General features: G+C 55.2%; 2 protein-coding genes across 2 annotated transcripts in view; one reads left to right on the top strand and one right to left on the bottom strand.

Moving 5' to 3' along the window:
- LOC126490355 (long-chain-fatty-acid--CoA ligase ACSBG2-like) overlaps nucleotides 1-11,629 on the top strand; it is a 14,798-nt gene extending 3,169 nt beyond the window's left edge. The window contains exons 3-13 of the mRNA XM_050125248.1: nucleotides 388-476; nucleotides 814-934; nucleotides 2,141-2,221; nucleotides 2,548-2,697; nucleotides 2,793-2,999; nucleotides 3,293-3,474; nucleotides 3,558-3,791; nucleotides 4,692-4,909; nucleotides 5,071-5,210; nucleotides 6,420-6,666; nucleotides 8,325-11,629. Coding sequence (XP_049981205.1) covers nucleotides 388-476; nucleotides 814-934; nucleotides 2,141-2,221; nucleotides 2,548-2,697; nucleotides 2,793-2,999; nucleotides 3,293-3,474; nucleotides 3,558-3,791; nucleotides 4,692-4,909; nucleotides 5,071-5,210; nucleotides 6,420-6,666; nucleotides 8,325-8,407 — 1,752 coding nt within the window. The 3' untranslated portion in view covers nucleotides 8,408-11,629. The remainder of the gene's footprint in view (nucleotides 1-387; nucleotides 477-813; nucleotides 935-2,140; nucleotides 2,222-2,547; nucleotides 2,698-2,792; nucleotides 3,000-3,292; nucleotides 3,475-3,557; nucleotides 3,792-4,691; nucleotides 4,910-5,070; nucleotides 5,211-6,419; nucleotides 6,667-8,324) is intronic.
- Nucleotides 11,630-11,749: 120 nt separating this feature from the next.
- Mllt1 (MLLT1 super elongation complex subunit) overlaps nucleotides 11,750-20,898 on the bottom strand; it is a 41,249-nt gene continuing 32,100 nt past the window's right edge. The window contains exons 6-13 of the mRNA XM_050125247.1: nucleotides 19,134-19,667; nucleotides 16,958-17,045; nucleotides 15,852-15,960; nucleotides 14,115-14,214; nucleotides 13,951-14,022; nucleotides 13,783-13,854; nucleotides 13,551-13,704; nucleotides 11,750-12,410 (exon numbers count right to left, since the gene is read on the bottom strand). Of these exons, the coding sequence (XP_049981204.1) occupies nucleotides 13,576-13,704; nucleotides 13,783-13,854; nucleotides 13,951-14,022; nucleotides 14,115-14,214; nucleotides 15,852-15,960; nucleotides 16,958-17,045; nucleotides 19,134-19,667 (1,104 nt within the window). The 3' untranslated portion in view covers nucleotides 11,750-12,410; nucleotides 13,551-13,575. The remainder of the gene's footprint in view (nucleotides 12,411-13,550; nucleotides 13,705-13,782; nucleotides 13,855-13,950; nucleotides 14,023-14,114; nucleotides 14,215-15,851; nucleotides 15,961-16,957; nucleotides 17,046-19,133; nucleotides 19,668-20,898) is intronic.

The following is a 20,898-nucleotide window of genomic DNA, read 5'->3' on the forward strand; positions in this document are numbered from 1 at the left end:
TGGGTAGTTGGGTGGGTGGTTAGATGGATGGACGTGTGGGTGGGTAGTTGGGTGGGTGGGTGGTTAGATGGATGGATGTGTGGGTGGGTAGTTGGGTGGGTGGATGGTTAGATGGATGGACTGTGGGTGGGTAGTTGGGTGGGTGTGGTTAGATGGATGGATGTGTGGGTGGGTGGTGGATGGATAGCACTGAGGATAACAGGCAGTGGGCAGATGGGTACGGAAGAGTGTGGTGGAAATGCCCCACTTAGCACTACTACTATGTGGCACCTGGTGCTGGAGAAGGGATGGTCCAGGGAAGGAGGCTGAGATTACCAGCTAAAGACTCCTGTGAAGTCAGGGTGAGGATAGCTGAGCCGAGTCTCTCAAAGGTGTCTCCTCTCTCAGGTGGGCCTGGAACGCTTCCATGGTGTGGGCATAATGGGCTTCAATTCCACGGAGTGGGTGATTGCCAGCATTGGAGCCATCATGGCAGGGTAAGGGGCACTTAGCCTGGCCCAGGTGGAAGTCGGTTCTTGACAGGGTTTGTCACTGACACAGCCCTTAGTCTGCTCATTCTCCCTTCCAGACAATTTCTCCCCCATCAAACTCATATACACTCTCTGGAGCCCAACATTCATGCCCCCGCCTCTAGATATTCTTTCAATATCCTAGCACTGAGCCATCCCTGAGCTCACGTGGAACATTAGTGGAAGCTTTGAAAGGGGTTACCCTGAACCCCACCTTTCAAGGAGGCATGAAGGACCCCAAGAACCACACAGTTCCCCAAAGCCCCCACTCACGAGGTCTGCAGCCCCTGAATTCTGCTTCCAGCGGCATCTCTGTGGGTATCCTGTGCAGCAACTCACCCAAAGCCTGCCAGGTCATTGCCGAGGCCTCTGAGATGGACATCATCCTGGTGGACAATGACAAACAGCTCCAGAAAGTCAACCAGGTGAGAGCCTGGGGCGCACGGGGCTCTGGGTGCTCTCAGGGAAAGGACAGGTATCGGCATAAGACACCCAAAACTGAGAGACAAAGAGAAGGCAGAGGAAGGAAACAGGGAGAGGGGCAGGGTGTTTGTCCCAGAGGACAAAGGACAGGACCCAATAGGAAAATTGAGGTTTATAAAGGTAAAACAGGAAACCCTGGTAGGAAGAGGTGTTTAATTTTAATTGTCCATGTTAATTAAGTAAGCCAAAGGGGGGTTCTGACTGCTGTACTTCCATACTTTGATAGCTGGACCTTGGTAGTCAGTCACAGAAGGAGAAAGTGGGCAAGTAAGGGAACAGACCTTGGCACGTAGCTTTAGCAATGCAATCTAACGGTTTCTAGCAAAGCAGAGGGAGTGGGGAGAGAGGCCAGGCCTGCCCCAGCCACATGCTTGAGTGAGCTTGTGCCCCTCCACTCAGGTATGTAGATCTGGGACTCTGTGGGGCAGTCCATGGGGTCTGGGACCCCGGATGACCATGCCTGCCTGCATCATGCACACAGTAAGAGAACTAAATTTTAAAAATTCTATGGGTGGAGAGCAATAGAGGAAAACAGCAATGCCTTGCATGTGTGAGCATGCGCATTCGTGCATGTACACACACACACACACACACACACACACACACACACACACACACAGAGTCATAAGTGAAATGAAACAGAAACGAATGGTAAGAAACCGGGCTGGTGGCGTGTCTCAGCAGTGGGGCCTGCTGGGGCAGGGGCCTGCGAGCTGGCTCAGAAGCGGGTGCACTTGCAGCATTCCTCTGGCCGCACCTGCAGAGGACCCAGGTTGGGTTCTCATCACCCACACAGGGGCTCAGGACCACCTACTGTAGCTCCAGTTCTGGATGCCCCCTTTGGACCTCCACTTTGTACATGAGCAGTGCAGACGCACATATGATAAAACTAAAAAGAATATGTATTTTAAGAACCACACACACACACACACATACATACATTCAACACTGGGACTGAGCTTGGTGGGCACAGTACTTACCTGGCATGGATGAGGCTCTGGCTTCCATGCCCAGCAACATGGAAACCGTCTGTGGTAGTAAGACCAATCAGGATTTCAAGGTCACTTTCCATTATATAATGAGTTTGAGTCCAGCCTGAGCTACAGGCATCCCCCCTTTGCTGGTGTTGACCCCATGGTGTCCTGCAGATCCAGGGCTACCTGAAGCATCTCAAGGCCATCATACAATACAGAGAAGACATCCAGGAAGTACAGCCCAATCTATACTCGGTATGCCCAGACAGGGACGTCAGAGATGGAAAGCCAACCACAGGCCCAGAGAGGCCAAGCCTGGTGCTGGGTGACATTGAGAGTCCAGCGAAGCCAAAGTGGGATTCTTTTTTTTAATTTCCCCACCCCAAGTGGGATTCTTTAAGTGTGTGTCCTTACGTGTCTGGCACTACGTTCTTGTAGTTCCTCTATTTTGGAACATTTATCAAATGGCCTTCCTTTTCCTGACTGATATCCAGGGTACAGATGGAGCTGAGGTGGCTGGGCTGGGTGGGTCTCTGGCTAGCCTTGACTCCCCCAAAGCCCATTGGCTAGCCTTTCTACAGTGGAAAGGCTTCCTGGACCTCGCAGATGGCATCTCGGATGAAAAACTGGACCAAATCATCGACTCACAGAAGCCTAACCAGTGCTGTGCTTTGGTGTACAACCAGGGCACCATAGGGACCCCAAAGGTCATGATGCTCAGCCACGACAACGTGAGTGCTGCTCCCCGAGGGACCCGAAGGACCGGTCCAGCGTGGTGGCTTCTGGAACTAAGGATCCAGGCCTGACTTAGCGAAATGCCTTTCAGATCACATGGACCACAGCAGCCACCGTTCAGAGCCTGGGGTACAAGTCTCCGCCTGATGGTCAGGAGGTCCTTGTGAGCTACCTGCCGCTCTGCTATGCTGGGGTCCAGATCTTGGATGTGTGGGTGGCCATCTATGTGGCTGGAACAGTCTACTTCCCCTCATCGGAGGCAGGGAAGGGGAGTGGACCACCACGAGCCCCTGGCACGGTGAGCTCTGGGGGTGAGGGCAGCAAAGGAAAGGGGGCTAAGGATCCTTTGTCTCTGGGCCAGCTGAGGCAGGCATGAGCATGGGGTGAACTAACAAGAGCTGGTACAGCCTCTGTCCTCCCCGTTTCTGGCCCTTTTCTTCTCTCCCTCACTCGGGACAGGGGCCTCTGTGGCCTGGCGCTGCCTGTCACCTGCCCTGTCCTTGGCCCATCCTGGCCCCCATGCTGAAGCTTCTCACCTCATGACCCTTGTGTGCGTGGGGGTCCCCCAGCGCCCCATCCTGTCCCATCCAGGGCTTCCTAACAGAGATGCTCCACGAAGTCCAGCCCACCACGTTCTGCGGCATCCCGTGGGTGTGGGACCGTATGCTGGACAACCTGAAGACCAAACATCTGGACTCCACTGCCTTCCGCAGGAAGATCGACCGCTGGGCCATGCGTGTGGGACTCAGCACCCACAGGAGGCGGCTGCAGGGGTGCGGTGGGCGCTGGGGGCAGGGAGGACGGAGACTGGGGGCGGGGCAGCAATCACACTGTGGCCATGGCTCTGCTTCTAAAGGCAGATCCACCAGCCACTGTGCTTCGGCCTGGCCAAGAGGCTGACCTTCGACCCTGCCAGGAAGTTCCTGGGTCTCAACCATTGCCAGCAGTTCCTGAACCTGGGTCTGGGTCTGCCGAGGGCCACGGTGGACTTCTTCCTCAGCCTGAACATCCCCATCTTTCAGCTGTACGGCTTGACCGAGAGCAGTGGACTGCACACTCTGTCCAGCCACCAGGCTTTCCGACTCCTGAGGTGGGTCGGGTGGGAGGCTCTGTCTCCTCCCCATCCCTCGGGACAGCAGCTGGTCAGGGGTCCCCGGGATCCAGGCTACCCCTGAGCAAGGGACTGCTGCGTCCCGTGGGCGAAGCTTCCCTTCACCTTTCTCCTGGATGTTTCTCTCTGCGGCGAGGGGCAGAGGTGAGAGGAGGTGGAATCCAGGTCCCTCTGAGTACCAAGCAGGTGCTGGGCACCCACACACGAAGGGCAACCTCCCTCAGAGCAAGCCTGGCAACAGACTGGGAGATGGGGCCTCTCTCCACATTGCTTCGGGTTGTGCTTGAGGAGAGACACAGCAGTTTTGAAGGGTTTCTCTGTGTAGCTTTGGAGCCTGTCCTGGAACTCACTCTGTAGACCAGGCTGTCCTCGAACTCAGAGATCTGCCTTCCTCTGTCTCTAAGTCCTAAGATAGAAGGCGTGCACCACCAACCCCTACCCCTTCCCTGGCTTTGTTGCATTTTGTTTTCTGAGACAGGATCTTCCTGCACAGCTATGGTTAGTCTCACACAGTAAACTTTACTGCTTCAACTTCCTAAGCACTGTGACGACAGGCAGGTGTCATCACATCCAGCTTTGGGCTGAATGCTAAAACAGCAAACCCATTCTGATTGGTTGTTTAGGATGCGCCCAGTGGAGAGATGTGGATGACCAGCCTGTCGGGCCTCGGTCTGATCCTGAGGAGGCAGGGGGACATTTGGTTGTATGTCCTGACTGCACGTTGGCACCTTAACCTTAATTATTTCATTTTTTTCTGCACTGTTTTGTTTTGACTGAGAGACAGTAAAGGGGTAGGAGAGGAGGAGACAGGGGAGGCCCTAGGGGTATCATGTCCTGGTGGGGAGCATGCCATCCCTGCTATCCCCTCCACGCCCACAGCTGTGGGAAGGCACTGCCCAACTGTCACACAAAGGTGGAAAAAGAGAACCGCGAAGGCATCGGAAAGTTGTGTCTGTGGGGCCGCCACATCTTCATGGGGTACCTCAATGACAAGGCAAGCACGGAGAAGAAGATGGACAACCAGGGCTGGCTACACACAAACAACCTGGGCTTCTTGGACGTTGACAAGTTCCTCTATGTCATGGGGAACAGCAACGGTGAGGAACGTGGCACTGAGGTGCAGGCTGCATATGACACAAGGAAGAAGAGCTGGCCCCACTCCCTCCAGGAGGGGATGTCGGGGGATGTACCCCACGCAGCCCCAAGAAACCACTCGATGTGCCTTTTCAGAGACAAACGCTTCTCGTTCCTGCCACAGATATAATCACGCTGAGTTCAGGCGAAATGGTCAACCCGAGTCCCATTGAGGAGCGAGTGAAGACGCGCATCCCCATCGTGCGCTACGTGATGCTGGTGGGCCAGGATGCCCCATACCTGTGCGCCCTCCTCACGTTAAAGGTACCCAGCGGCTCCCCCAGAGCAAGGCCCTGACAGTACCGAATGAGATGGGCTGGATGGGAGTCATTCAGCTCCTCAGTCACCGTTTTAGTGGCTGTTGTCTCTGTGACTAAATACCTAACTAGAGCCATTGAAGGGCAAGGGGAGACGGTCCATAAAGTGAGTACCGGAGCCTGGGCACGCTGGAGCACACTGTATGGTCCCAGTGCTGGGGACACCGGCGAGCCTACAGGCCAACGAGAGACCATGCCTCAAACCAAAAAAGGACAGTGCCAGAGGAATGCACTGATACTCTCTGAATTTCACACACACACACACACACACACACACACATTTTGTTTTGGCTTTAGTTTTCAAGACAGGGTTTCTCTGTGTAGCTCAAGCTGTCCTGGAACTCACTCTGTAGACCAGGCTGGCCTTGAACACAGAGATTCGCCTGCCTCTGCCTCCTGAGTGCTGGGATTAAAGGTATGCACCACCATCGTCTGGCTTAATTTTTAATTTTTTTTTTATTGAGTGTCTGTGTTCATGTACCACAACACCTGTGTGGACTGCATCCTCTCCTCCCACCTGTACACAGTCCCAGAGATGGAACCCACTGCCTTGGCCTAGCAGGGCCTTCACCCACTGAGTCACCTCTCAGCCCTGCTCCCCCCAGGGACCCCTGCCCATATTCTCCGTTATGCTGGAAACCCAGACACACTCCAGGGGTGTGTTGTCGTGGTGACTGCAGACCCTGTTCTGTCAACACTGAACATTTACCCTCTGTCAGCTTTCCTGTGGAGTCACACCCCAGCTCCGGCTGTGGGTTCTGTGGAGAGGTGCAGAGTGCCTCAGAGCATAAAAAATATTCCCTGTAGACCAGTGTCCCTCAAAGCATGAACATAGGGCCATTGGCATCAAGGTACCAAGTTGAGGATATCAACCACAGCCAGGCAGAGGGGAAGGTGGGCTGCACTGGAGAGCTGTCTCAGTGCCAAGCCTGATGACTTGAGTTCCATCTCCAGGACACACATGGTGGAAGGCGAGGACTCCCAGATGCCTCTATAGGCTTGAATGGCCTCTGAGCTGCATGCTCTGCCCCTTCCTAGTGGGTTTGGCGGGACTTTCTGATACACTGGCCACTGCAGCCTGAAGGACGTGCGTACCATGGGAATGGGCCCGGAAGGATGCTCACAGAACACCAACTCTGCCCGCCTGCCTCCGCAGTGTCAGATCAATCCGGAGACTGGAGAGGCTCGGGGCGCCCTGACCAGTGAGGCCGTGGCCTGCTGCCGGAAGCTGCGGAGCCGGTCCACATGGTTGACAGATGTCCTAGAAAACCGTGACCCCTTGGTCACAGAGTTCATCAACCAGGGCATCCAGGACGTGAATGCGGAGGCACCCTCGGAGGGCGCCAAGATCATTAAGTGGGTCATTCTAGACAGCGATTTCTCTGTTGGCGGTGGGGAGCTCGGTGAGTGAACGGCAGGCATGGGTGGGTCATGGGCCCACTCGGCCTCCCAGCCCCAGGCTTCCGCTGAGTATGGGAAGGGTCTGTGGTCATGTGGCTTTAGCTGATTTTTCCAACAAAACACATTTAAAACAAGTGTAGTGGTACACACCTATGAGCCGAGCACGAGGGAGCCAGGCAGGAGAATCTAGAGTTCAGGAGCTGCCCAGGGTAGAGTGAGAGTGAGATCCTGTCTCCCTGGGGTTGGGGAGATGGCTCAGTTTGTAAGGGTGCTGACTGTGCAACCATGAAGACTCATTTGAGTCCCCAGACGCCATTTACAAGCAAACAACAAACCAGAGCATGGTGTTTGACCTTTAAGGTTACTTTTATTTTTATGTGTATGAATGTATGAATGAACTACCATGTCTGTCCTGTGCCCACAGAGGCCAGACAAGGGCGTCAGATTCCCTGGGACTGGAGTCACAGTGGTTGTGAGGTACCATGTGGGTGCTGAGAAGTGAACCCAGGTCCTCTGCAGGAGCAGCAGTGCTCTAACCACTGACTTCTCTCCCAGGGCTGGGGAGGCTGAGACTGGAGAATCCCTGATCCTCCCTGAACCATCATCTTTGCCTACTTGGTCAGCACCAGGTCAAAGAATGAGACCATTTCCAAAAACCGGGGGTGGGGCTAGAAGTAGAGGCACACACCTTTAACCTAGCACTCAGGAGGCAGAGGCAGGCAGATCTCTGTGAGTTCAAAGCCAGCCTGGTCTATAGTGTGAGTTCTAGGACAGCCAGTACATAGTGAGACTCTGCTTTGGGAAAAAAACCAAACCAAACCAAACCCATCGGGAGCTCTCAGGAGATGCTAGCTAGGTGGGCTAAGGGAGCTGGTGCATGAGGACCACATGGGCTCACATAAAAACGGGTGCTGTGGGGACAGAGACAGGAGGATCCCTGGGGTTCGCTGCCAAGCAGCTTAGCTCAGGGTTGAGCGAGAGCCCCTCTGAGAGTGATGAAGCACAACATCTGATGCCCCCTGGGCCGGGTGAGTACACACTTCCACATCTGACGCCCCCTGGGCCGGGTGAGCTCAGAGGTTAAAAGGATCTGCTGCTCTTGTAGAAGATCCAAGTTTTGTTTCCAGTGGCCACACACACACTGGGCAGCTCACAACCACCTGCTAACCCCAACTCTAGGGATCTGACGCCCACTTGTGGCCTCCATATGCACACACACAGGAACACATAGTGTAATATAAACCTTTAAAAACACCTCCAACACCCAATCCCTGCTTGTACAAAATGCAGTGTGCTGATCCCAATCCCAACACTTTCATCACAGATGAAGATGGGTCAACTCCAGACATAATTCCTGACTTTTTTGGGGGGGGGGTGCAGAGGCAGCATCTGAGTGTTGGAGGATTTGGGGCTGGGCCCACAAAATACTGTACAAGGCTGTTTGGATCCTGGGTCCCTGGGGTGGCATCTCTATGCCCGTTTTAACCACTGGCCCATGACTGAAGGAAAGGACTCACGAGGTACCTTAAAGTGGGTTTCTACTCTCCAGTTCTCTCCCAACCCCCGTTCCCATGCACCCCTAACATGCACATGGCTCAGGCGTCTGTGAACTCCTGGGGTAGAATACGAGGAGACTCTCACAGCCTTGCTTTTGTCACAGGGCCCATGTCCAAACTGAACAGGACCATTGTGACGAAGATATACCAGGAAGACATCCAGAAGTTCTACGAGATAAGCACCTAGCAGCCCCGTGCAGCCCGTCTTCACTCAGGTGCTGGTAGTTCGTGGTTTTCATTCTGCCTATTAAAGGACAATTTCTACAGTGGGGGAAGTGCTCTGGGTGAGGACCTGGGCAGAAGGCATATCCTGCCCTCTAGAGTTGGGATCAATTGTAAAAATTAAATGTGTTCACTTAAGAGGTGACTCTCACCCAGGGGTGATTTTGTCAAGGGACACTGGGTGACATCTAGCTGTCGTGACTGACGTGAAGTGGGTGGAGGTCCAGGACACTGCCCAGTTGCTCAGCAGGGCCGAGGCCCCTCAGATGCCTGGGTAAGATCCTAAATTGTAGTGACCTCTGACCCAGGGATCATGTTGACACCTCAAGCAAAACTCCCAAACTGAAATGGCTCCCACCCTAGACTTTATTTTTACTTTGAAAACTACACTTTTTTCTCTTGGCCATAGTCTGGTGCCCAGGCCCTTACACCAGGATAGTTTTCAGTCAGGCCTCCAGCCCTTCACTGGGGTATTCTAGGTGGGACTCCACCCTGACCACACCCCCAACCCCTCACTGGGGATTCTAGACTGGAGCTTGAGTTATAGTGTTGTGAGCTGCCATATGGGTGCTGGGAACTGAATGTGGGTCCTCTGTAAGAGCAGCAAACGCTCCTAACTACTGAGCTGCTTCTAATCCACTTATACACTATACTAAATGAGAAGTTGAGGAATTTCTGAGACCTACAGTTACAGTGCAAATACTTCCAGCTGCTGCAACTCTGGTAAAGGGACCTGACAGCAGCCCTTGGGCATGACGCTTATGGGCAGACTTAGGAGATCTTGTGCTGTCTTCATCAGAACCAGCTGGGAGGGACTGCCCACCCCTACCCATGCTCTCAACACCTCAAACTACATTAATGCGCTTCAACTCTTCAGTTTTTGTGTTTCCAAGGCAGGGTTTCTGTGTAGTCCTGAATGTCCTAGAATTCACTATGTAGACTAGACTGGCCTCTGCCTGTGACGTGTTCAAGACAGCATGTGCTGAAGTAGCCCTGGGACATGTGGCTGAACACGTTCTGATAGGAGCTTAGGACCTCAGGGAACTTCCTATGAGCTGGGGCAGCCTGCGAGCACACACACATTTACAACGGAGGAAATGGAACGCATCTCCTGGTGTCCTGTCAGTCTCATTAAAATGTAGGAAGAAATGACACCCAGAAGGTTCTGGAAGAAACAAGTTTCCTGAGGCCTGGGAGTCAGCAGAGACAGCTTGAAATGGGCACCCATGCTGGAGTGGGCTCATGGTGACAGTTCCAAGTATCAATCTCCCTGACTCTCTAAGCTAGCTGATGTCTTTGGTCCGTCATGGGGACCCCATCTGGAGTGAATCCGCATTACCCAGAAAGTTGTAACAAAGTGCACGGTTCGGGTTTCTGGCTCCCAGCCTGACTTCATCCTCAAAAAAAAAAAAAAAAAAAACCAAAACCCTGAGTATGGGTAGTTCTTGTACCTGTCTGGAGGTGGAGATGATGATCTAGACAATGCTGGCAGTCCAGACCAGCATTAGTAGGAAGGGACACCTCTGTGTGAGACAGACTAGTGGTTCGTGGTAAAGTTTCAAGGCGAGGCTTTGGTATAGTCCTGTAGCTGTGTCATAAGGTAGGGGACACTGGCAAGAACACACATGAGAAAGAATATGTTGAGCTCAGGGGACGGGTTGGCCTCCAGGACAGCAGTCATGTTCACATGAGAACATCAATGATCCCTCAAGGGATATCACCACCACTGGGACGTTAGCTGAGTAAGCACTACCACAGGCTGCTGCTGAGTGCAGGGCAAAGTGCTCATTTAGTGCAGAGCCCTGGGCTCTCATCCTCAGTACCATACAGACCAGTGTGGGGTGCACACCTGCCAGCCCAGCATTCAGGAGGGAGAGGCAGGAGGACTAGGAGCTCAAGGCTAGCCTGGGCCACACAACACTGTCTCAAAACAAAACCACTGTAACAAAAAATGACTGGAGTGTGAAGAGGGCGAGGCTGCAGTTGGAACATGGCCTGCCCTCAGCAGCACTCTCACAGAGCTTGGCTCTCCATGGCTGTTGGGAGGTTGGGGGATTCTGGGTGCACAGCCCTATCTCTTCATGTGCACACCAACTCTTCAGGCACTCACGGAACGTACATAAAGACTTCGCCAGAAGCCAAGCTGATGTAGCAGCCTGACTGGAACTCACTTTCGGAACTGCAAGCCACACAAATCTTTTCTTATTTACAAATTACCTAGTCTCAGGTCATTTGTTATAGCCACAGACAGTATTATTCAGTGATCCAGATTCCCAACAAACTTGGCTAAGTCCAAATTTAGTAAATTCAAACTTTATGTGCATACATGTCTTTAATAAAAACAGTGCACATGTATGCTTGTGGAGACCAGACAGCAAACCTTTGTTCTCATTTGGGAACTGTTCTCATCTTTTTAAATACAACAGGGTCTCTCACTGAACTCACTGGCTGTCCGTGAGCTCTAGAGAGCCCCCTTTTGCTGCCTTGTTTGGGGATGGGGTGGAGAGGGCTCAGTGCTGACGAGTGCCTGCTGCCCTCCCACAATCACACCACACAGCTCACAAGGATCTGCAGCTCTAGCTGTCCTCTGGCCCACACCAGCACTTCCCAATCACTTCCCAACACACACACACTTCATTACACATGGACTGTGGATTCTGAAATGGAACCCAGGTTCCCAAGCTTATACAGTGATTTTTTTTTCAATGTCTCCCAGCTCTCAGATTTTTTGAATTGCCCATGGATCTCTCTGCAGGGCCCCTGCCACCTGGTGTAGACAGCAAACATAAGTGAACACTCGTCTGACAGTTCCCACAACAACAGCTTTCTGGAACCATGTCTAGCGAGCTGTACCTGATAAGCAAAGTGGTTTGGGAAGGAAGTGTCAAGCCCTAGAGGCCAGAGAAGAGTCCATTTTCACTGCTGAGCATGAATCCCCAGCTACTACTACCTGCTAACAGGACTCAAGAGGTGGCTGCCCTATGGGCATGGTGGCCAAGGATTTGGGTTTCTGTATGCCACCCATATCCAAAGTCTGTGAAAGTAGGTCCTGTGAGGGTGACACCAGAGGTTCAAGGCTCTACAAGGTGCAGGAACTTGGGGGTCCCTGCAAAAGGTGCCCTCTTTCCACTCCACCCCCTCCTTCCCATCTTCACCCTTCTGTCGACCCACCCACCCCTCTGCAACCCCAAGCTATGTCTGTAACCAGCCCTCAATACCTGTTCCCAAGGGAAGAGCACAACTGCCTCCCCCCAGGCTCCTGGTGTGGCTCTTTCCAGTGTGACTGAATCAAAGGTGGGCAACCCACTACTCCCATCTCACTTTATTTTCTATAAAACTCCTCCATAATTTCACAATTTAACAAAAAGTTTAAAATGCGGGACAAACAGCCCTGCAGCTCATTACAAATACGGCTCTCTTTGTCCCTCTGTCCAGGGCTCGTCTGGGCCGGTGACATGTCTATTCCTGGAGACATGTCTTGTGAAGCCCTGGGGAGGGACAGGTATCCAATACCTTTGCACCCAGTGTGGTGAGCTGGTTCAGGAGGCTGCAGCACAGGGACTCGGGATGGGGGTGGTCCTGGTGCCACCCCTTCCTATGGACCGGTCCCTAGAGCCCTCAGGGCTCTGGGTGCAAGCTGCTTCGTTAGGCTTCCAGACAGCCAGTATGGGCCCCAGAGTGGCTCTGGAGGACAGTGGTGTGGCCTTCTGGCCAGAGGAGGTAACTGAGATGGGTGGGTGCTTCCAGGAGGGCCCCGGAAGCATCTGGAAGGGCTGGACACTGAGGCCCAGGGTATCAAGAGGGCTGGGCCACTGGTGACCGCAAGAGGAAGAACGGTACCCTGGGCTGAGGCTGTTTGTGACCCTGGCACATTCCCTGTGGATGCCGACAGCTGCCACGATGCCAGGGCCTTCTGACCAAAGGCTTGGAGGCTGCAGAACGCCTGGTGGAGAGTATTGTCGGCCTGTCTGGGAAGAGATGTGGACCCAAGCCCTGCCTCCTCAGCTGGAGGGAGTCAGAAAGGGGCTGGGGTGGGGGTGGGGGGCCTCTCCTTTTCCTGGGGGTAAGGGAAGCCTTAGAGGCTGGGGTGTTCCTGACAGGGAGAGGGAACTGGGAGGCCAGGCCTCCAGGGGTGAACCCACATTGGGGAGGAAGCAACATCAGAGAGGCAACTGTGAGCCAGCTTGGGCTCTGGCCACTTTCAAACACCTTGGGGCACGAACACTGACAACAATTGGACTTGGGGTTGGGGTGGTACTCCAGGCTCAGGCATGGGAAAGGGGCTGGCCCGGCCCTCGGCAGTTTATAGGGCATAAGCCCAAAGCCTCTCAAGGCCCACTGTGGAGACAGAGGCCATCTGGCTGGGGACAGAGGCAGTCTGGGGCTGGGCCCGCCTCGCACACACCATCCTATCATATTTGGCAAAAGCTCGTTTTCAAAGTTCAAAGACTTGATCAGCGAGAGAACAGAGGAGGTGGCCCATGGGAAATGGTGGCCCAGGCGTGCCAGCACGGCCAGCCTTGGAACTGTGGGTGCTTGGCTGGCACATGGCTACAGAGGTGGCCCTTGGGAGCCCAAGACTGGTGCCCATCGTAGTGTTCACTGGCCTGGGGCCATGAGAGGCAGTGGCATCCTGGGATCTAGAGGGGAGATCCTCCATGCCTCCAGCAGGGGGTGGCATGAGCCTCCCCAGCTGCTAGACACACTTGGAGCACACACAATACACAAGGCTGCATGGCAGGACACCAGGCACGGGGCCTGCCAGGCAGCCCTGGCCATGCTGACAGACCCTCGAGTCTAGGAGGCAGGCCACAGAGGGAGGTCTGTGAACTGCATGGAAGACTGTGGTCATCCTGGCCACTCAAGAGAGGCTCAGGCAATAACCTGCCACTCAGCCCCACCCACAGTGGATAACTGGCAGAATAAACAAGGGGCTGCAAGCCACATGTGTCCTGTGTCACCCCCTCCTGTGGAAGTGTGGCCCACAGCCCCTTTAACACCAACCACTGAGGGGTACCAGGGCACCATGGTGAGCTGGGGGTGGTACCGGGAGCGGGAGTCATGGCGGGCCAGCCCTCATGCCCAGCCCCTCCCGTGCCCATGCCCACCGTGGCTCCACAGTGGTGGCCGGGGTCATGTGGCCACGGCCTCCAGGCAGCTCTGCAGCTTGCGAACGGTGCTCTCGTCCAAGGAGAAAAGGTCAAAGTCGAAGGTGGTGTTGGTGACGTTGAAGTGACCAGTCTCCTCAATCAGGTTGACAATCTGTAAGGTGGGTTTGGTGGACTCAGAGGACAGAGCTGGGTGCCCCATGCCCAGGCCCGGGAGGGGAAGGCGCAGTACCTGCTGCAGCACATTGCGCTCACGCAGAGCCATCAGCCTCCGGTGCAGCTCCACCAGCTCGTCTGTGTAAGCCTGGGGAGAAGTATTGTCAATGGGCTGTGGTCACTCAGGCACAGTACAGCTCCAGGCCCCACCCGCCCCCATCCTCACAGGCCCAGACACGCCCACCTTATCATAGGTAGCCTTCTTCAGAATCTTTTCAGGTTTGCTGCAGGGCTCGGGGCTCCTCCGGCCAGAAACCTGTGGGGACCCCAGACCTGTAAGCTCTAGCACGACCCCCCAACTCTCCCAGGATAACCATAGGGCCCGGCTCAGAGCCTGACCCCACTCACCTTGCTGCTGGGAGGAGGTGGCTTCTGCGGGTGCGGGGGCTCGCGGCCAGGCAGGCAGGAGTCAGCACTATTGTCACTTTCACTGTCGCTGAAGCTCAGCCTAAAGAGAAGGCAGGGTGCTGTCAGAGCTGACTCATGCTACACTACACTGGTGGGAATGGAGTGCCCCATGTTCACACTGCCCTGCCTTCACCCCTGACTGAGCTCCAGAGCTGTCTGACCTGCCCCTAGCTGCAGAAGACCCCATGCTGACCTTGAACACTTTAGTGACCAGCTCTGCTGGTCGCTGTCCTTAGCAGGGGTGTGTGCTGAGGGCCAGAGACCCTAGGGGCAAGTCTTAGCCCCTGCTGCAGCCCTGCTGTAACCCCTCCAGAAAAGCAGTCTGTGCAGATATCACACAAAATGATGTCTGATCTGAGTACCCAAGTGACAGGTATCTTAGCCCACAGCAGGCAGTAGTACTGAATCACATGGTGCCCTGACTAGAACATGTCCGGTCGTCACTCACTGATTAGATACACTCTCAGCCCACTCCTGCTTCCATCCTCTCAGTAACAGGGTATGCAAGAAGTTCCTGAGGGACCCCGGGCAAGCACAGTGTGCCAGTCGTCTCCTGGCACACTCAACAGCACACTTTGGTTCCAACAAGCCCAGCATTAGTCCTTGCACCATGTGGGCTCTGGGCTCAAACCCAGGTCCTCAGGCCTGGTGGCAAGTGATTTTACCCACTGAACCATCACCAGGACAGCATTTCCTCCCTCAGCTCCCAGTCAGTTGGTTCTGCTCTAAGGCCACAAGTGGGGCTCCAGGCCAGGCTGTTACCAAGCAACCACAGCCTCAGGCTCCCCTTACTTCAGCCTCTTTCTGTGCTCAACAGGTGGCACCTGGGGATGCTGGGCCTCAGATCTCTTTAGGGAGCAAGGCATCCTTGTGTGCGACCCTTTCCTAACAACAGGGACAATTCCAGCTCTGCTGGCTAGCAGGCTCCCACCCAAGGCCTTCACAAAGACCCTGAAGATAATGTCCCTACAGGGTAACTATGGCCCCTTTGGAGGGGACTGCCTGTGGACTCTCAAGAACCTGCTTCCCCCTTTTCTCCTAGGGTCAAGTCCTCTCTGTGAGCAGAGGCCAGATCCTTGTGGGAGCTAGGCTTGAATCTCATGGTTCTTGGGTGTAGGGTGCTGCGCGGGTGGCTCACTGTAGATATGCAAAAGCTATAGCCATAGATGATGCGGAAGGAGCTATGGCCAAAGTTTCTGGGACTCTCCACAGTAAACCGTTAGATATACTAACCTAAGCAGCATGCCCAGTTCTGCCTGTCACAGCCTAGTGCTCAGCCTGTTGGAGGCCTGAAAAGGAGACCCCAGGCAGATCTCCCATTCTAGGGACCCAGTGTAAGGACATGCTTACTAGGAGCGAGGAAAGGTTGCCTTAACCCTGACTTACCTGGGTAAGGCCACACTTACCACAGGGGAGGGTTACGCTGCTCTGTCTCTAAGTAAGGACACGCTCACCATGGAGGAAGGCTGCCTTAATGCTGGCTCACCCGGGACCCCATGCCTCCCACTCTCCAGCACACCTCTGCTATGCCCAGTTCTTCCGCAGACAGCTAACCTTAAGCCAGGGTGGTGCATGCCATGATCAAAAGGACAGCCTGGCCAGCTCCAGAGTCCCCCAACCTGTCCTGACAGTGAAGACCAACACTCAGACAGCTTCTGCACCACCCAGACCCCTCACCTGGACTCTCGGCCTGGATTGGCCTTGACAGTGGTCTCCTCTCCTGACGACGAGTCATCCTCATCCGACTCCTCAGACTGCAGATCCTCCACCATGGAGCGCAGGGGGCCTGCAGCAGACAGGGGAGAGCTAAGCCTCTGGTTGCCTACCCCAGGGCCACCCAGACTCATCACCATCTGTAGGGTCCCCGACCCCTACCTTCCTGGCCCTCCTCACAGGTCTCAGGCTCCTGATCTGCGACTGGCCTGAAAGACCCCTCCATCACAGCAGCCAAAGCTCACAGTCCCAGGTGGCCCATAGCTCTGTCTGGGACCACAGCCCCACCCAGCCTGCACCCCTTTGTGAGGGTACTCAGCGCCTCAGAAACCCTGTATAACGCTCGGGGTCCACCATCCTCCCCTTTCTCAGAGGCACCCAGTTCCAGTCCCCTACATTCAGCATCTTGGTTTATATTCCTGTTGCCAAGGCAACAAAGGGACACAAAGCCCTCAATTACCTTGGTCATGTGATGCCAATTCAGCTGGTTCCCTCCCTAACTAGCAGGCAAGAACCTTGGAGAGTATGAGTTTCAAGGACCCCATCCCCCAGTCAAGCCCCTGTCCCCAAAGGAGGCTGCCACCATGGGAGGTAGGCTCATCAAAACAGCTTGGCCATGCTTGGACCTGATCCCAGTCTGCTGAGGCAGAATACAGAAGCCAGCCTAAATGCCCCTGGGAAGGCCCAACACACAGATAGATCATCCTGATAGATCAGAACAGGCTGGCTCTACAATGCTGAGTGACCATTTATTTCTCAGGAGTGAGCACCTCTCTGGCTACAGGCCTGTGGTTCCCAGGGAGTGACATGACTCCTGGTGACCACAGCTACTTGTCTTTATCAATCAATCTCCACAGCACCAGGAACTCTGGTAGGTTTCCCGGTTGATAGCATGGCCCAGGAGAAGGGATGCCAGCCCAAAGGAAGGCCTGGCTAAAGAGCGCAAGCCCAGGCCCAGTCTTTCTAAAGCAACAAGCAGTCCGGTTTCCCGAGAGCCATGCCTCTCCCGGGTTGTGCCTACTGTCGACCTCCATCCACGTCTACCACCTCCATCTCCCCCTCAGACCCACCTTGGCTGTGGTTCTGAGATGGTTCAAAGTCTGAGTCGGAGCTGGAGTCAGAGCTGGAGCTGGCGTTGGCTGGGCTCGACTGGGCCGACTTCAGTCCATGCCAGGGCAAGCAAAGAGGGAGAGAAGAGACTGTCATCTTGTCAGTCGGAGGAGGGGCAGTGAAGCGGCCACACGGCCCCAAGGAGCTAGGACAGGAAGGACGTGCTTCCCTGGGGCTGAGTGATGACAATCAAATGTCCAGACTGCCCAAGCCGTCCTACCACCCACCAGATGCACAGGAGTGATGGTGGGAGCTGTGTGTTACACGTCCTGGGGCAAGGCACACCTTGCCTGGTCTTCCTGTGGCTGCACAGGGATGGACTTGGCCACCAGGGGGCAATGACGCCAGGACAAGACAAGGCAGGAGGCTGCCACTGAGTCCTTCAGTGAGTGCTGGGAAAGGTGTGTGTGGTGTGTACAATACCTCAGGTGTGATCTGTGGTGTGAGGTCTGTAGTGTGCAATGTTGTATATGGTGGGGGGACATGATCTTGACACACATTCACGGTGGGGGTAGACTAGTTACTGCGGTCACCAGCAAGAGGCTGGCTACGGGAGGAAGCAGAAAAAGCAGCAGGTTAGTAGATCTTCTAGAGCCTGTCCCTTACCTGGGACCGAGTGGCTACAGCCCTTCCCCTGGTCAAAGGTGAGTGTGGAAACAGAACACACCTGTTGTGGTAGAGTTCAGGACTGAGCTGAGTGGCCCTCAGCCCTGCCCAGAACATGGGGCAGGACAGTACCTAGTCTGCAGAAAGCAGAGTCCCCTGCCTGGGAGGGAACATTCCAGGATAAAGGCAGAACTGTTCTGCTCAGGGCCCACTGCAGCCTGGCCTACTGGAGGCCAGGTGTGCCCGTGAAGTCTCTCCTCACCCACCTTCCACTGACCAGTAGGAGTCCCTAGGGAACTTGTCCTAGCCATCCATGACTGTTGTCCACTGTAAGGCTCTCAGGGTAGGACCTCACAGCCTGGGCCTGGAGCCAGGGCACCCTCCCTTGAACACACCCAACCCCATTTGTTTTCCCTGGGCAGCAAAATGAAGAAAGATGGCTGCTATCTGACATTGCACCAGGTCAGGGTAGGCTCTAGTTTCAAGCCTCAATTTCCCCACCTATAAGGAAGTGGCCCTGTAGGCTTAGGCACAGGCTAGGAGCTGATGGGGACAGGTGCCCCTCCAAGGCCTCAGTGTGCTTGTGGTGGTCCACAGACCTGGCACCTTTCTTACCACAAAGAGCCCAGGAGCAGAGAGTACCGTCATCCTACTACACTTCCCACAACCACAAGAGCCTGGAGTGTGGACAGCAGGACCAAGCACAGTGGAGAGGCCACCAAGCTTACAACAGCAGCTGTGGCAGACACTCTGATTGGGGTGCTCCTGGGCCATATACTGTCTACACTCTGCTCCAGTCTGAGAGGGAAGTACCCATAGAATGGCCTGTGAGCTCCCTGCCTGGGACCAGAATACCAGCTCACAGCTCAGGCAAGGCGGGCGAAGTGCAGCTGCCCTAAGTGCCGTGCCCTGCCCTGGTACCTGGAGGAGGGTGTTTTATTACCCAGAGCCACAGTTTCATATAGCAGAGGCTGAGCCCTGGCCCAGGTGGTCCCGCACAGCCCAGCGCCTGAGGGATAAGCCCTGGGAGCTGCTGACAGACTGCTCTGCTCTGTCTCTGCAGAGCTGAGACACTTCCGAGAACTGTGGAAGGTGGCCAGCACTCAGCAGGCAAAGTGCCAGAACTCCAGGGGACAGAGCACTCACCTCTACAGCTAGGAGCCCATGTCCCTGACACAGGCAGACAGCCCCCCAGAAAACAGTAGACTGAATCTGTACCCTGCTGCTCGGCACAGGTGCAGGAGACAGGAGGCTCCCAGAGAAGCTCTGGATGGCTCCCTTCTGATGGGAGGAGAGCAGGGTCAAGGCACACCAGAAAGGCAGGACCTCAGAGAGGGAACTGTCAGGTTCATCTTGAATCAACAGTGCTTGCCTAGCCACCAAAGTCACAGCCTGCCCAGTGGGTGGCACCAGGGCTGGGGTTCTGAACGTCAGTACTACATGGCCCATAGCACCTAGGGACCTCAGTTACTACTGCATGGGCAGGGGAGATGGCAAACTGGCAAGCAGCACCCAGCACGACCTGCTCACCTCTGATCGGAAGGAGGCCTCATCCTCTGAGTTTGAGTCCTCAGCCTGCTGGGTCCGCTTGGCCTCCCGAGCCTCACTGTCTGCCTTCCCCTTGTCACCTTTGCTGCTGCTCTTGTCCCTGGGCACCTTCTTGTCAGGGAAGGAGGAGGAGGCGCGGGGTGAGGTGCCAGGGGCACGCCGTGTCCCCTTTGATCCGCTCTTCTTAGGTTTTTTGGCACTGGGCTTCGGTGAGTCTGTGGCAGCAGGCCGCTTGCTGGAGGCCTTGGGCAGGGTAGGGGGCTGGGGTGCCCCCTTGGGGGACAGGCTTTCCAGCTTTGTCTCCTTTAGGGCCATTTTGGGTTCCTTGAAGGCAGCCTTGGGTGCTGGGGCCTTCTCCTCCTTGGGCAGCTTGCGCACAGCGTCCTTGGCACTCTTGGGCTCGCGCTCTGGCTCCTTGGAGCAGCTCCTGCTCTCTGAGTCCTTGCGCGGCCGCTCGCGGTGCTCCCTGGCCACCTTGTGAGGTTTGGACGCCTTACCACTCTCTTTGTTGGCGTCCTGCAAGGCCAAGGGCAGGGAAGGTGAGGAAGATGTGTTAGCGGCACCTTAGGGCTGCCGGTCTTAACCACCCAGGCCCAGGCAAATGCTGATTTGCCTGTCTGAAATGTGTAGAGAGAACCTGTAGAGTGAAAGGGTACAGCCAACAGATACAGTAGAGCTATGCCCACAAACCTGTGTAGCCACTATGGCCACCAGCGCCTACAGCTACCTGCATCTGGGAGACCCAAGGCTACACCAACCAGGAGGTGTGGTCAGCCTCTCTCGAGGCCCTAGTCCACATTCTTGGTGCTCGCAACCCATCCTGGAGCTGAACCATCCTGGGCAGCCAGCACCTCCAAGCTGATGGGGTGGGTACAGTACAAGGCACATGACCCAGGTGGCTCTTCTAAAACTAGAAGAGCTCAGTTGACAGGCATGGGCACCCCAGGGGGACAGAGGCACCACCCAGGCAGAGAGTCCTATTCTAGCCATGGAAATCAGTGGGGAATGCCCAGCTTTCTGCACCCATGTTCCCCCCGAATGTGGGAAGGAGTGCCTACTCCAAAGAGCAAGAGCTCAGCAGAGGCCAGTGCCCACGACGGCAGCAGCAGGGCCACAGCCCAAAAGACAGTGCTCTCACATACCCTCTCCACACCCCAGTCACCAGATCATTCTGGAGTGCTCAACTCGTGCTTCCACCACTCCAACCTTCTCTTCAGCAGGTACAGCAGTGGCCAGGCAAAATAGCTCAGAGCTCGCCAGGTGACAGCTCTTCCCATGCAGGCCAGACCCCAGGACACAGACAGGAGAAAGTACCACAGAGGACACCAAGCTGGTGGGACAAGCCCCTGGCAAACTTAACAAGGAATACTGCAGGGCGATGAATGCACCATAGGAACTGGAGGGAGGAGGACTGTGTCCCAGCAAGCCACAAGGAAGGCAAGAAATGGAAAGCAGGCGGGCCTCACCCTCTCTTGCTGAGGACAAGTCTACAGGCAAGAGTGGCCAACGAGAATGTGCCCACAGTTGTGAGAGGTTGACAGGAGCCACTTCCCTAGGGCCATGCCTGGGCAACTACGAAGTTCCACAACTAGCCCTCCACAGCGAGACCCAATCTCAAACACTGCGAAAGCAGTTGGTGTGGATGGAACCCTCACGGGCTCGATGTTGCCCTCTCCTCAACAGTGATGACAGGCACTTCAGAGAGGCTGCCAAGGGCTGGTGGCCTGGTGCCCATCAGGGTGACACA

The sequence above is a fragment of the Alexandromys fortis genome, unplaced genomic scaffold (assembly GCF_014885135.2).
Source record: "Alexandromys fortis isolate MF-2015 unplaced genomic scaffold, M_Fortis_MF-2015_v1.1 scaffold_243, whole genome shotgun sequence".
Lineage (NCBI taxonomy): Eukaryota > Metazoa > Chordata > Mammalia > Rodentia > Cricetidae > Alexandromys > Alexandromys fortis.